General features: G+C 41.8%; 1 protein-coding gene across 4 annotated transcripts in view; it reads right to left on the bottom strand.

Moving 5' to 3' along the window:
* Positions 1–16,343, bottom strand: part of LOC121954181 (plexin-A1-like) — a 230,490-nt gene that overhangs the window by 99,188 nt on the left and 114,959 nt on the right. For all 4 annotated transcript variants that reach the window (XM_042501521.1, XM_042501533.1, XM_042501523.1 and 1 more), the window contains exons 5-8: positions 7,704–7,804; positions 3,765–3,888; positions 1,804–1,957; positions 589–688 (exon numbers count right to left, since the gene is read on the bottom strand). In XM_042501521.1, coding sequence (XP_042357455.1) covers positions 589–688; positions 1,804–1,957; positions 3,765–3,888; positions 7,704–7,804 — 479 coding nt within the window. The remainder of the gene's footprint in view (positions 1–588; positions 689–1,803; positions 1,958–3,764; positions 3,889–7,703; positions 7,805–16,343) is intronic.

Here is a 16,343-nt window from a genome sequence, read left to right as displayed (position 1 = left end):
AGTGTGTGTCGTGGGTTATGATAATAAGACTAGAATTACCATCTCATATCCCAATCGTTTCTCATATACGGCACGTTCGATTTTTCACTCCAATGGTAACACGAGCCTCCTGTGGAGGTCGGAGGGGGGTGGCATATTTGTGTGTGTCTAACTGTATATCTCATGAAGAGTAACATGAGACAGCCTTCAGGGAGACTACACAGAGAGTCCACCTTTTTAAAGAATGAGAGGGAGAAGACTGAAACAGATTTTAAAAAAAAAAAAAAAAAGCAAATGACTATCAAATGTATCTACAACAGGGTTTCCACATTTTCATCACATTTATCATAGACAAAATTTGGCCATAATAAATTTTACATGACCATTTACAATGGAAACATGAAAAGAACTGTAAAGTACACTCATTTTTCGGTTAATTCTATCATTAAAGGCTGACACGGAGCAGTAGAGCTCCTGTATTGGAGAAATAACAGCCAACAGTTTTTCGTTACTTTCCCAAAACTTTCATGGATTTTTTTTTTTTGACTTTTCCAGGTTTTTCCATCAACGTGGGAATCCTGCCAGAAATATTCAAACAGTGTAACTTACGACTGGTGGACGCTGCAGTTGTAGAAGACAAAGTCAACGCTGGCAAACTTCTTGCCCGTCTCCTTGGACTTCAGATAGAGCTTCACCACCCGTTTGTCACCTGCACCAAATGATGAAAAATATATATTTAGATTTAAACTGTTCTTTACGTCTTTAAGTTTTAGAGAAAAATATAATCTAAAATAATTACTAAACAGCTCAAACACCATACCAACAACTTAATTTAATCACAGGGAAAATATGTGGTAAATTGGATGTCTATTAAAGCAAAACAAAAACCAACTCAGTGCCACCCTTTAAATTCCACTTGTGTGACCTCGACAAATAACACGCACACACAAAGAAACACTGTAGCTCAACGACACACACTGCTCATCTCACACCCACAGTAGGGTGGCATTAAAAATAGCAGCACCAATAAGTGTTTGGATGCCAGAGCTGATGAGAACTCATAATGGGGCATAATGGGCTGAGTTGAAGAACTACTGAGATTTTGCTTTGAGGAAACTTAGAGCGCACAATCTGACATGTTTTCAGTGCTTTGACTGTCGATACCAAACAAGTTTTTATCATTTGTGGCTTGACAGAATTGGACATGAAACAGGTGAATAATGTCTGCACAAAATAAAAAAAGGTGCAGCAGATATTTTTAAATTTAACGATAAACCACACTGAAGTCACTGCTTTGAAACGAGGCTAGAAGCGTAACCAGTGTCGTTTAGATAGAAAAAAAATAGAATAAAATGAAACTGACAACAGTGCATAATGCATGATAATGGGAATTCAAAAATGGTTCTATTTTCAGTAGATAAATGTAGACTTGTGTTTGGGGCTTTGTATTGGAATGGGTGAGCAATATTGGTGGTGACAAGGTATTCTAAATATAGACGCACTAAACAAATAATGTGGTAACATTAAAATTCTGTTCGAGCTTTTCTCCAATTTTAACGTACAAAAAGAGTCCTTAGAAGGAGACACATCAGCCCATAGTGGTGAATATACAGTGCTAAGTGCTATAGACAGGGGCGGGAAGAGGGACAGACAGGGAGATGACATAAACATAAAACATGTCAAATGGAGTGCCAACATAAAAAGAGTTCATTACTAAATTCCTGAAATATATTACCAACACTCCGTAATCCATACCCAACCCGCCCAACGCTACCACCCAGTGACCTCACCACCCCAATGACTTCATCATCCTTCATTCCCGACCTTTATTCCTTGTGATTGGGATGATCTCCCGGACGGAGGGAGACAGGCAGAAGATGTGTGCACCCTGGATCCGTCCCTCCGTCTCCACATAGTCCTCGAAGGAGCAGTTGACCCCCGCTGACAGATCAGGCACGTTACGAGCCTGTAGGACCAGCTAGAGAGAGAGGAAGAGAGGGGCAATCAGTACAAGATCAATGGAAGGACATGGTGTACATGGATTGTTATAAGATATGACATGAGGGTTAATGGGTGTTGGGGAAGGAGGGGGTGGGGGTGGAGTGAAGTGTGGGTATGAGTGCATGTGACAGCGACGGGAATAAAGGAGGGTGAGTGCTTGTGCGCGCGCATGTGTGCGTCAGTCGGAGCAGCTATTACAGCAAGGTTAATGTGTTCGTGTTAATGCGCGCAGAGAAAGTGAAGCAAACTGTAATCAGTCAAACCTATGTGGTTACATTGAGGAGCTGCTGACAGAATGAGAGCTCTCATGCCCGCACGCGCACGCGCGCGCGCACACACACACACACACACACACACACACACACACTTATAGATTTCTATTATATAGATGGCAAGACTGAGATTCCTAGTTAAATCTACATGTTAAGTTACAGCTGCATCCTTGGTGTAAAATTCAGTGACTTTTAAATGACTTTTCATTTTCTCACTGCACTTATACACGTACGACTACCAAGAGTTCATTTGCAAAAACAGATAAGGGACATTTTTAAAATGAATAAACCACCAGTTTGATTGATATTCCTTTGAGTGCAAAAAAAACATGATTTATGAATATTTGAAAACTTAGAGATATCTTATCACAACAGCCAATACCGGTTTGACTGATATTTCCTGTCTTGCAGAACTTCACTTAAAAAATATGACTTAGGAAAATAATGAAAAGAGATATCTGTTTTTGGCAATTAACCCTTCACCACGTAAATGTGAAAAGGTAATGATTTGGGAGAGTGCAGCAGACTTCTTTCCTACCTAGACCTTAAGGGTGCGGGTGGAAATGAATCTCACACCGCACCACTGTTAACTAAACTGGCTATGCTTGTTTCTAACAACAGTGTGCTTTGTGGAACGCAGTGCTGTTTAACAGAATAAGAATCTATGTGCCACGGTGAGAGTGTGTATATGTGTGTGTGTGTGTGTGTGTGTGTGTGTGTGTGTGTGTATTATGTGTGCCCTGTCTGAATTCAAAGCTTTTTGTGGGTCTGTGAACGCAGCTCAGGCAGAACTCTGGTCAAGTTTTTGTTTTTTTTTCTCGGGAACAGTCATGGGGGGCTAATTTCAGTTTCAGAAAAGCATTTTCTGATAATCAGCTTGTGGTAAGAATGATCAGAGATGATCTGATGAGATCAATGGATTAGGAGGAGCAGCAGCTGTAAAAGTGAGCTAAAGCAAACTTTAAGAAACAGCGCTGAACCACAGAGGTGTGGTTTCCATGGGAACGCAAATGTTTTGGTTTTTTTTTGTAAGGTAGGTTGGAAAAACTATGGACAACATCAAATAAAGAGTGCTGCTGTTCTAAAAAATAAAGCATTCTATTTATATGTGAATGAACAGTTAAGTTCCACTTTCACTACACCCGGCATTCTGCTGCTCCATCTGTGCCCAGAGTACGCTCCGGACTCTAAGAGAGTGGTGTTCTGAATAACACTGAATAGTGTAAGTATTCCAACAGCACACCTAAGGCAAAATAAAGATTAAAACATGTTTTTTAAAAAAACAATTAGTGGGAGCAAAAGCTGATACTGTGGCAGGAAAACACAAACAAATAGTATGACTAAGTGTATGATGCCTTGGAATGAGTTTTAGCCCTTTTTTGTGGATACTGAAATTTCATAACCATCATAAGTTTATCCCTTTCTTGTATGTTGATGTTTTGTTTTTTGTTTTAAATGGTAAAACTGTGTAATTTCCTTTACAATTGACACAACAGACAAGAGAAGACAAACCTGAACTTCAGACATGGTGACAGAGATATTTCTTGGCTGAACGGTGAGCTCCACACACTGCCTCTGGTCAGACGCAAATCTCTGAGCCTCTCCTGCTCGCTCACAGCGGTCCTTGCGTGAACAACTAGGGAGAGGCAGTAAAAGAGGAGGAGAGAGGGGAAAGAAAGGGAGACGGGGAAAATTATGAGACAGATAAGAAGAGAGGTGACAAGAAAAAGAAGAAAGGAACAGATGAGTGAGACAAGAGGCGAGGGGAGGAAAAAGAGACAGAGACTGTTAAGCTAATATGACAATCATATTAAGATGACAAACATGCACAGCCATCACCGTCACACAGAAATGGGAGCAATAACGGAAGACAAATAGGCAAATAGCTTCCCCCAGCCATTACTGCAGGCCTTTACATCACTACCTTATTGGCCCTGACATTTGTGCAAGAACCACTAAGCTATATGAACATCCAGTCCCCCTCATCTTTTCAGTTTACAACCCCACCCAACTCAAACTTCTCAGGAGATATACAGGCAATCATTAAAGTTTCCCTGAACCGTAAAAATGATACAATTCCTACCAGCCGCATATCAATGGGGTCAGCAATTTCCCCCGCTTATTACGAGCCAACTGATCGTGCTAAAAAATCCGTATACAGCCCCGTATTGTAGCCTTTTTACTATTAGCTATTCATAATGCATTAGCTATCACTTCACCTTCGCGCTAACAACAACTGGTCCCGGTGGTGAGAGGGAAAGTGCTGATGCGGCTCTCTGCGAGGCCTTAACAATAAGAGGGAGGCGGGAAAAAAATGCTAACTGCCTGCTCTGAGCAGCAGCCCCCCCGTCCCCTCGTTTAGTTAGCCTTCACTCGAGCTCAGCAAGAAAAAGCTGTCGCCAACCACTCCCCCAGGAGTCACTAACTCACACACACACACACACACACGCATACATACACACTGTACAGGCATGAGTAGAGATGCACAAAGGTATGTACACGTTTTCTCATTACGGACCTCTTTTCCTTCTACTGCTCCTCTGGCGTGTGACTATTGTGAGTTTGTTTGAATGAAGTGTGCCCATTTGTCTGGAAGCACCTGCATGTGTGTGTGTGTGTGTGCGTGTGTGTGTGTGTGTTTGTGTGTATTCCCCGTTCATTTCCACTGCTGATTGAAACTACCATAGCTCTTAATAAGATGTGGCTAAAAGCACCAGAGGGCCAAAATGAGGCTTATAAATAATTTGCCTATTAATACCAATTTGCCTGCAAGGGCCTCAGCCAGATTTGGCAACACTAATAGGTAAGAAATGATCGAGCTGCGTTCAAGACACAAGGTCAAAACGTGCCCAAACAGGAGGGTATCTCTAGATTAAGTCCATCACGATTGTGTGTGTAATTTCTAAGATGCGTGTGTGTGACTGCTAAAATGGAAAAGCACAGGTGGCGTGTGAGTGCCTTGAGGAAAGACAGGTTGGTGATATGTTTTGTAAGTTTAATTAACACACCGAGAGATGGCATTATGCTAAATGCTCGAGGTGCTCCAACTGTGGTTTAACATCCTGTCACCTTTCAATAACATGTAACTGCTCTCTCACTCTCCTGTGTGTGTGCACACACACGCCCTCAAGTCAACGGGAGGAAATGGAGAGATTACATACAGACACAGTGTTGCTACACTTGTGAGTGATTAGATTTATTTTCTAAACATTACAAACCTCCACTCTTAATGTTACAAATCTAATCTTAAACAGTTATCTTAAAGCAAACATAAAACCTAGTCCGTAAGCCAAATGCTAACACTAGCAGTGACTAATCCTTAATCTGTTGCCAAAAAGTTAAGTATTTAAAAAGCAAATGTGTAGTGAACCATGTTCACATCACACACTCACAAAAACAAGCTAAATACCACTAAGATAAATGGGAGTGTCAGTGATGCGGGCTGCCAAGCTGTGTTGTTATTTATGTGCTATTAAGAGGTTTCGCCGGTTGACAGACTTCCACAGGATAAATGTATCTCTCCTGGCAGGGAGCTTTCAAGTTGGAGAAGTTAGATTTATTCTATGAATCATAATTATGTGGCTAATTAAAAGGTGTTAGAGACATTCCGCTAAAGTTATTAAAAGGCGTTAAAAATAGTTTGAGGTGAACACAGGCCACATTCAAAGCAGCAGCTGGCTGCCTACTTTTCTTCGGTGTGCAGCGTTTAGGTTCTCGATACGTGTCAGCCTGTCGAGGTTTCACTGAGCAGCTGGACAGCCTTTAAGTTGAGCATTTACATGTTAAAACAAACTTGTTCAATGATTTATATTTTATGAAATAAAGAGAAAGAGTCTGATTAAAGGAGTAGCAGTTAAGCTCTCTGTGGCTCAGATAGCAGTGCATCAATAATCAAATTTTAAAACAGCTTAGGAAATTGAGGGGGTCGATATTCATATTGGCCATTATCTCATATATACTGTGGATAATGTCTGGAGAAATCAGGTGCAGAGTTTTTTTTTGACCTCTTTTGCACTGCATAAAATACCCACTAACAAGCTTTTTAATGTATTGTGAAAGGCTACAATCTGCATTCCCACTCGGGTCAAATGCAGTGCTGTTTGCATGTTCTCCGGCCTGTCTGTGACGTTGAACATGACATACCAAAACAACCCCCAACACACACACACACACACAGACACAGGCACTTTTCTGCTGCAGAGCCGCATACACAGCTCTTGTCTACTGGCAATGGGAAAGCTACCAGTATCCTATTTTTAGCCGTTTTACCCATGTTTAAAAACCTGCTTGCACACACTGATTTTGGGGCATTTCAGATATGTAGCACAAAACAGGAGATTGTCTATGTCAGAAGTGTTCTCATCTAATGAAAATAGAGGTTTGATTTAGGCGAAGGCCACACAGTTCCCGAATAATCATCTCTTCAGTTATATTTGTTACCATCTTTGTGAAAATTACTCTTCTTCTCAACCCGACCATTTTTGTTTCGCATGAATTGCATGGTAGAAACTTCATCACATGCCCACTCGCTCACTGTAATTCTCTGGACAATGACTTGCTCTATTCACACATGGGCTCAATCTAATAAAACACAAACTTTGCACTAGGAAGCTAGCAGGGTAGAGTTTGTTGAATGTCCGATTCAACTCATTTGGACAATTGTGTTCTCAAATACAGCTCCTCAGACTAATGTCTAGATAAAAGTTTGCAGTGCATGTGTGAAAGGGTTTCGGTTTCAGTCTGTCAGTTCAATTAAATATCAGAAAAATGCAATTCTTAATATTAAGGTCTCTTTAAGACTATTCAAGTTAAACTTCTTGTCTTTACAAGACATAATTAAATATACGAGTAAGGTTACAACTGAAAATAAAATAAAAGTAACTACAGACATCTTCACAGTTGTAAACGCCCACAAAAAGCCCCATGGCCAAAACACAAATGTATCCACTATCTCCATTCCTAAGGAAAACTCTCAAAGGGAAAATGCCCCCTATTGAGAAAAGAATGTGCCAGTTATTGTGAAAAAAAACTTTGCAACGCTCCTTTCTGCCCTACTTTTAAAAAACTCATGGAATAGATTCAAAAACTGAGAACAAATCTGGTGTCAACTCAAAAGAGTAAATGTGATCAATGATCATCAGTTCAAGCCTTGATACTCTCATACTTTTTATTTTCAGGAGATAAGAACACGAAAACAACCCCTGGAATAGCACAACCTGGAGTCTATTTTGGGGAGAATTTTCCCTTTAAACAACAAGAACTGGAGTATCTGGGGGAAACAAAGATCTCCTGAGCTCAAACATTCAGGTGGGTGCCTCCACTCCAACATGATCAGCTGACACACACCTAAAACACCCAAACACTTCTTTTACAATTATCTGCTATACAATGCAACAGAGGGGTACCAGGGTGAAGTGTGTTAATGTGTGCATGAGTGTGTGTAGTACTTACACATTGTGGAGGACACACCATCCACAGTGAGGGTCTCTGGAGCCCAAACACTCCCCACAAGTGGTGTACTGCTCGCAGCTTTCCACTGGAACTCGTACCACCTAGGGAGACAGAGAGAGAGAGAGAGAGAGAGAGAGGAGAGAGAGAGAGAGAAAGAGAGAGAGAGAGAGAGAGAGAGAGAGAAGGAGAGCAGGAGGTGATGAAGAATAATTAGTTTCCTCATTGTAATCAAACTTGTAAAAACAAGCTGTATATTCAGCTGGATGTAGACGAGCATTTGACAGCTTATCAGACTGATTCAGTTCAGCAGACAGTCAGTGTGTGTTTGTGTCTGTGTGTGTATGTCCCTCAGATTGAAAGAAAGCTTGTCTGTGAGAAGTGTGTGTTTTTGTGCATGCATGTGTTCTGGTGAGTGATTCCGGTCCAGTGGTGTGTGACAGCCTCCAGTGAAGCGTGTACAGGAGAGGCCTCGCAAAGCATGCTGGGACACCTGACAGGTGGCTGTGGTAACAGTGCTGTGATTGACAGCTGACCGCAAACCCCCCGCCCCGTGTGTGTGTGTGTGTGTGTGTGTGTGTGTGTGTGTGTGTGTGTGTGTGTGTGTGTGTGTGTGAGCCATCCACAGCCACACTGGATGAACGAGCTTGCTGATAGGCTACAGATGTTGCCTAAGAAACAAGATCGAGTGTTTAAGTTAGCCCTCCACTCCTGCTAAAGGTGATGACAGATGCTTCACAACACGGCCCCAATGGGTCTGAGGTGTGTGTGTGTTTCAAGATATTTACAAGATATGTGTGTTAAAGTGTGTGACAGATCGCTAGCATATGCCCAGAATGCTAGCGTGCGACAAAGTGGGCACGTGTGTTTGCTCGTATGTGTGTGCACATGTGCTGAAAAGTGTCAGTGCTGCATTCAACTTTTCTTCGCCAACGGGCCCCAAGTTGTTGAGTCGCTTGATCATTGTTTCATGATGTGTGTGTGTGTGAGTGTGTGTGTATCAAATTGCCACAGCAGGCCAGTTTTAAATCATGCAGCAGAGTGTGAGCTGGCTGATCAGTAAGTAACAGCATTTAACAACCCTTCCCTTGGGTAACACTATTATAGCGTAGACACACACAGATTTAACCATGAGAGCCCTGTCCGAGTGGTATGTGGGGACTAAAGTAGAGTCTGGCCCAGTGGGGGCTGACTTTTTTATGAGGTCGGGATGAAAGAGGAGATATGAGAGAGACGTATGGAGAAATACAAGAAAAGAAAAACATATGGCAGAGGCCTGAGGTGAGAGATAAAGCCGGTTAGCTGCAGGACGGAAAGCAGGCAGACAACGGAGCACAGTGCTGAAATATTAAACTGGGGCCGGCATTCCTTCACGAGCTTTAAGTACAACACAGATATGAGATACATAGGACATGGTGGAACTCATTTATGCTCTAAAATGTCTTATATCAGAGTGGCCTTGGGGATTTTTGACGGAGCAATACAGCTCAAGCAAAGGGCAAGATGGACAAAAACACTTGACACTGTGAGCCACTAGTCCTGATTTTCTTCCTCCTTTTTATACTTTTGGCTATTTCCATTACTCTCCATGTTCCTTCTGCTTCTTCTCTCCAAGATTCATCCTTCTCCGAGCATCCCATTCATTCCGTCAACAGACCTCAGTACAGTAGCTTTCTAGCTGGCTAGCTGCCCGGAAAGAGAAAGACGAGCAGCGGTGGGGAAGAGAGGGAGGTGGTCATCTCCTGGAAGTGCCGGCTGGATGGATGAATAGAGGGAAAGAGAGGTGTAATGGAAGACACACACGGGGCGAATCGGCGAGGACATTGTGCTGAGTAGATGGGATATGGTGGCAGACGGCCGCTATGTGTCATTGTCAGAACGAGTGTGAGTCTAGTTTTCATGTGAAAGGAGAGCTGAAAGAAGGATGGAACAAGGGATTGGTGTGTCTTAGATAATAAAAGGATGACAGAGGGGAAAAATGAGTGTGAATGAACGAGCGAATAATGGAGAGGTGGATGAGGGGGAAATCAGCTAGAGTTGAGGAGAAGTGATTGGACACCTTGGGAGAAAGGAATCATCGCAGAGTGTCTTTCAAATAGTTTATGTTTTAACAAAAAAAGAAGAAAAGGAGCAAGAATGGCCTGATCCTCGTCTCATCACGGACGCAAACCAGTTCCCTCTCTTCTCCATAAATCATTATGACTGTGATTAAGGACAATGGTCCACATAAATCATACTAACACTATGGGCCCTTGGTGAGCAAGCATAACCTTATCACTGCCCTGTGGTATGATAGATATGCTCTATTGTTCACAATTATTCCTGTACTAGCACTAGTGACGACAGTGGGAGTGGCGCACAGCTGTTGATGAGGTAGGGGGCGATGATGGTTGTTTTCCCAATGGCAATATAAAATGCTTTACTGGAGCCGGGAATGCACATGTATAACCACATGTAGATCCAAAAAATGTGCCTGCGTGTGTGTTGGGAATACTGCTTACCCACAGACACACACTCCCTCGCTGTCTCCCTCTTTCTGTCTCTCCCGATGGCTCTTTTAATGAAAGCCAATTCCCGACAGTGTGCCACATTACTCCTTTAAATGACCTTATAAACCAAGCCCGCCATCTCCACTCCTTTGCCATCTCCTTATTTACAATAGCATCCGCTGTTGTAACTCAATTCTCCCTCCCTCGCTCTCTCCTCCCGTCTTGTCAGCCCTCGACCCTGACCATATCGCAATGCCATGACATCTCCTTTCTGCTATAAACTTTCCACCTTTCCTCTCCAATCTGTTTTTACAGAGCGCCATCACCTGCCTTTAAACGTCCTGCTAACAGGCTTTGCGACGGTCACCCCCAAAACCCGGAGGACCTGTAAAGCTTTCAGCGCGGCTTTTCATTGGTTGTTAAATCTGCAGACATAAAAGGATCGGCCTTGTTGCGGCTTCCTTTTTTTAACATTCAAACACAGGGGGGAGTCTATAGTAGAGGAGAGGAGGAGGGGGGCGGAGCGTAGCAGAGATGTCTACCAGAAGAGAGCCTCTTTTGTGGGTTACACTGTCTGGGAGCCAAGAGGAAGAAATCACAGTTTATTTTTAGTTATTTTTAGATATCTGCATGAGACTGCATTATGAATTAGTAACGCCTGTGCCTCCTTGAACAACCACTGAACCTCTTATCCTTAACACTTAACCTCATATGACTCTAAACCTGCAGCCTGGGACAAAAAGTGAAATTTGATTTAACTGGGGAGCTCCCAAAGGTCAAAGGGCAGGAAGGAGAGCACATGCACAGTCAACTTTTCATGTACATTTTAAGAAAACTGCATGTGTTTTGGGGAATGAAAGTCACATGTACAGTTTCAAGAGAAGAATTCGGGGAAAGCTCATAAACTTGTGGCTCTTTTATTGCTCCTCTGCTTTCATCCAAACCTTACCCTGTAATCTTAACTAGCCCTGGTTGAGCAGAAAAGAAATTCAAAATAGGAGTTCAATTCAAACTAAGAAAAAAAGCAAGTGGAGGATAATGTAACCTCTATAACCCGACTCTAACCACACTTGCATTATTTCAATAAATGTCAATCGTCTTCCATCTTCTCATCGTTAAATCTGTGCTGGCAGTGAACAGCCGTATGCATAAAACAAAAAAAATCTATATCTACCAACACAGCCAATAATACCCCTTTTCCACATACATGGAGCGGGTTCTGTTTCAGTCCCAGCACCTTATTTTGAACCGTTCAGAGCATTTCAACCAAACAAAAAATCAGTTTGGAACCTGAAAAGTTGGTTTTCATCTGAAATTAAAAAAAAGGTATTTTTAACCTACAGTTTAATTCAATTTAACTAATTTAATTCAATTTTGCAGCAACCAAACCTGGGCTGCTGCAAAGGACTAAATCTACATGAGGCACACAATCAACATGGTGAGCTGCATGCACCCTCTTTCTCCAACCTTTCCTGTATAACTAGCTGTCTTATAAATAAAGGGAAATATACCTATAAAAAAAAAAAAAAAGCATATCTTTGTGCAATAACACACTTCTTAGTGTTTTCTTCCATTGTGCAACGCTGTGAGTTGATGACAAATCCTCGATAACAAACTGGTGCCAACACATCAGGGTTCTCTAGATAGCACCAGGGTTCCAAAAATCCTGATTGTAACCAGTTTAAAATAACTCTCTCTGTGATATCATCTGTTGTTCTGGGGCACTGAAACAAAAAGATACGACGAGAATAACTCCAAAATGGGTTGTCATTACTCTGCAATGACTCTCATTTTAATGCTGCCACCTTCTGCTTTGGCATCAGTGTGACATGACTACAGTTGATCATTAGAAGTGGGAGCTCTACCCATCCCCAGCAGTGGTCCGGCTATCTCTTAGGCGTAGTGCGGAAATGTGTCTCTCAACAGGGTGTCCATGTAACTGAGCTAGTTCTTCCAGTGCTGGAATACCTGCTCGGGGGGGGTAGTTGTATCAAAGGGTGGGTTAGCATGTGTGCATTGACTGGATTGTAAGGGGCTTAGGAGATCAATGACTGGCTAGGAGCTTTATATGTTGACTGATTGGAGATAAGCAGCAAAGCAAACAAGACTCTGGGAGTCTGGCTCCGAAAAAGGAAGGAAGAGCGCAGAAGGACCGGAGGATGGGTAAAGATTGTATAGCAGAAGAAGTGAAAAGTGAGAAACCGCAAACACAACGTTGTGCTCCATCAAAAAATCATCTGCTGTCACATTCAATTTGCTGAATGGTGTCCTAATACTAAATCACTGTTACACTGCAGAGATGTTATTGACAGATGTGGCCATTGTGGTCAACTCAAATTGTTTGCTGCGGACCTGTTTTAGTGAATTAGGTCTTTATGTGTCAGTGGAAGAAAATAGTACCCACTGTGAAAGCTGTAATCTCTTGTTTGCTCTCTCAAAACTCACTCCCTGCAGTATTTGTTGCGCCCACTGCCCTTCCTGCTTCCCTCGCTATCTTTATCTCTCTCATATTGCATTTTTTTTTCTTGTGCTGTTTCTCCCTCCCAGTGAGCTCTCCTTCTCTTTCGCCTCTTTAATTTATCTTTTTATCCTCTTTCTCCTGCACTGGGCTCAATTATTCATCCGCTCTATTGTTTTTCCTCTTCTGAAATTCTGTTTTGATCTCTTCTTCTATACTCCATTTCAGTGAAACCAAGAGGCAGATCAAACAGCTTATTTATTTGTCCTTTGTGTGTGCACATATTGTGAGTTCAAGGCCAATGAAGTTGACAACTCAAATTCGCTTCTCCTGGGAGACTGCTGTGAGACAAACACATATATATATGCAACGGGGTACAAACCATGTGAATGCACTGCAGCTGAAGGAGCGCGTTCTCAGCATGTCTGTGCATTTGCAAGCACCTTAAAACCAATTCAGAAGCACTTTTGTGTAAAATGTAGCAAAGTAAAAAGTTTTTGAAAAGGATCCAGCCAAACAATGCAATAGCTCTCCTTCTCATCCTTGACAATGTCAGATAATGATGATTTAAGTGCTGAAGTAACACTACCTGCCAATATTACCTCAAGGAAAAATGTGTCTCTTTTTCCAATAAAAATAGAAAGAATGAGAAAAGGGATATATGAGATAAGTGCAACAGCTTGGACAGGCTACACAAACAAAATAAAGAGAAAACCCAGAGTGAGTAAAGAAGACAAACGAAACTTTGAAAAATAAAGATGTGAGACCTCATCACTCATCGCATGGACATTCCCATTAACTCTTCCAAAGAGAGCTAATCTCAAACCACAGGTCAATGCACTTTCTCACTCTTTGTGTAGCCATTTGTCCATAATACTCCCTGTCCCTCATGAGAGAGAGAGTGCCTGATGGAAAGAGAGGAGAAAGAGAAAGTGGAATGAAAGAGCAAAAGAGGAAAACTGAGACAGAGACAAAGGACGAGACGGAGATTGAAAAACTGCAGAAAACAAAGAATTGGAACAAAGAGAGTACAGAGCGAGAGGAGGAGAGAGAAAGAGGTAAATGTGACCGGCTAAGGTAGACAGGCCTAGGGGTCTTCTAATTAAGTGAGGATGGGAGAGGCCGGCGGCCTGGTAAATGACTCTGTCACTTTAGTAAATGGACTTGGTGAGGAGTGAGGAGCCACACAGCTGGCATTTCCATTAGCACTGCCAGGCGACCCACCACCATATACACAGACATAGGGAAGCAGAGGAGAGAAAGAGGGGGAAAAAGAGGACAAATGCTGCTTTTCTTTATTTGTTTTCACAGGAGTTACCGTGTGAAAGTCATACCTGGTGGGTGTGTGGATGGATAGTGTTGGCAGAGAGCTGGCAAAAAACTGAGCAGAATTAACAAAATCTGTCTGACTGACTTCATGGTCTGCTGTCATTCAAAATTACTGCCAGCAGGTTTTACAGAAGACTCAAGAAATATTACAATGCAAAGAAGGAGAGAACTGGTTGAAACAAAAGAATATGCCTTTTGACAAAGCTGCATCAAAAACTGAACCAAAGACGTGTAGACAGTCAGATCTGATTGTCATGTTTTTCATCAGATGATCTCATATTTCTTGAATGTGCCAAAGGAAGAAAACACTAATACAAACAACCATTATTTGTGTGAAAAAAAACAACAGACTTGCGTCTTATTGTTATAATTAGTGCTGAAACAATTAGACAACTAATCAATGATGAAAAAAGGCAGAAAATTAAGGGGGTAGTCGGGGAGTTTAATATTGCAGAACGGTCCAAATTGATGCAGCCGAGGAAAAGATGTCCTCACTTTAAGTTGATGGATCAAGCTGGAAACTTGCTGGATCCTACATTTCCCACAATGCAACTAAATAGCATCTTCCATTTGACTCTACTTTTAAGTCTTTTGAGCTCCATGCTTCCGGTTTTCTAACACAGGCGTTCCTTAAGAAAATTTAAGTATGCCTAAGCAAAGATCACCCCTATGACATCATCAGGGATATTTTCTCATATTTGACCACATCCAGAAAATAATAGCCCGAACTGAGTAGTACTTCTGGTGGTGAACAAAAATATTTTCATTTTTCAAATTCAGTGGAGTGACCCTTTAATCTTCAACAATTTCTTTTGTCAACTATCAACATTTGCCTTTACCAGCATCTGAATCTCAAATTGAGTCCCTCAAAGTTTGAAACTATTGCTTGAACAAAAGAAGCAGTTTGAAGAAGTCAAATTTTGCACACAAAAAGACTAATAAAAAAAAAATTAAGAATCAATCAATAACAAAAAATACCCATGGTAAATATTAAAGGGAAACTTCAACCGTTTTCAAATTTCAGACATGTTATCCCTATGTTCTAAGACAGTCCAAAAATATTAGCAAAACTGAGCAACTCTGCATCCAAAAACTAAAGTGTTAAAGCTCAAACTTGTGATGTCACAGGGCATAAAATCTGGAACCGCTCCAGAGACGATGAATTGTTAAATTGTGAGTATATGGATATGATTTCCGTTTCATCATTTTGTGGGTCTACAAAATCATTTTCCCATACATCCACAGATTATTCTTGACGAGATCACAAGTTTGAGACCTAACTCTCTGGTTTCTGGCTTAGACAGAGAGTAGTTCATGCCCACAAATATTGATAGAATTTTTCCTGGGCATGGAAATAACACATTAGAATTTTTTTTAATTTAGGTGGTGTTCCCCTTTAATTCTAAACTTTTTTCCCAGCTGTATTTATCAGTATCAGTATCTTTCTTTTGTGATTTCTATCAGTGACTAGAAGAAAATTTGACATTCTGCTTTTCCACTTTGCATTTTCCCTATTCGATGCTTCATAACTGGGTCTGATGAGGCCTGCTGTGCATGAATTTGAAAAGAAATTTCACTCAAATTCACAACAATTCCCCGTGCTGTCATGCATGAGCGACACTTCATTGTTCTACCAAGTGTGGCTGATGGTTGCGGCGCGGGGCTGAATACGGCGACGTGCCACTCGGAGCGGCTCCGCGGGCCTTGCCAGCTTTTTGATTGGCCTCATCCAATGACAATCAGTCAGAGCCACATCTTTCTGCCCCAATCACTGTCAAGCAACAGGAGGACCGATTGTACAGCCGATTGATAGTGATTGAGAAGAAAGGGGAGGAGGGGGAGATGGAGGGAGAGAGAAACCATTAACCTCCCTATCCGTCTCGCCCTCTTTTCTAACCCTATCAGTCTGCTCTATCACGCCATCCTCTGGGAAAAGACGGCGGAGTAAAACAGAGAGAGATGAGAGAAAGACAGAGCTATCTAGTGACAGCTAGACTTCCATTAGGACTGATAGCATCACACCAAAGACAAGTGTCTGAGCACACTTTTCTGATCAGGCACGCACACATTCAATCAAGTACACACTTTTTTTTTTAAAGGAGGAAAACCACAAGAGAGAGTGATACGACAGGAAAGAGGGAAGTGGGAGAAAAGGCAGGAAACACAATTAAGAGAAAAATGAGAGAGAGAAGGGAAGTTTGAGATACTAAGAGACATGGAAACCGTCTCTCTCTGGCTAATGATGGGATATTGGTCAGTCTTGTCACATATCTGCCACTTCTGGAAGGATTTAAATTTAATAATTATTAAATTATTAAATTTTCTGTTTTTTTTATATTCTTCTCTTTCATCATGTCACAGAATGGT

This window comes from Plectropomus leopardus, chromosome 2 (assembly GCF_008729295.1).
Source record: "Plectropomus leopardus isolate mb chromosome 2, YSFRI_Pleo_2.0, whole genome shotgun sequence".
Classification (NCBI taxonomy): domain Eukaryota; kingdom Metazoa; phylum Chordata; class Actinopteri; order Perciformes; family Serranidae; genus Plectropomus; species Plectropomus leopardus.
Note: the sequence above shows the minus strand (reverse complement) of the source record. Positions and strands in the feature narration are given on the sequence as shown.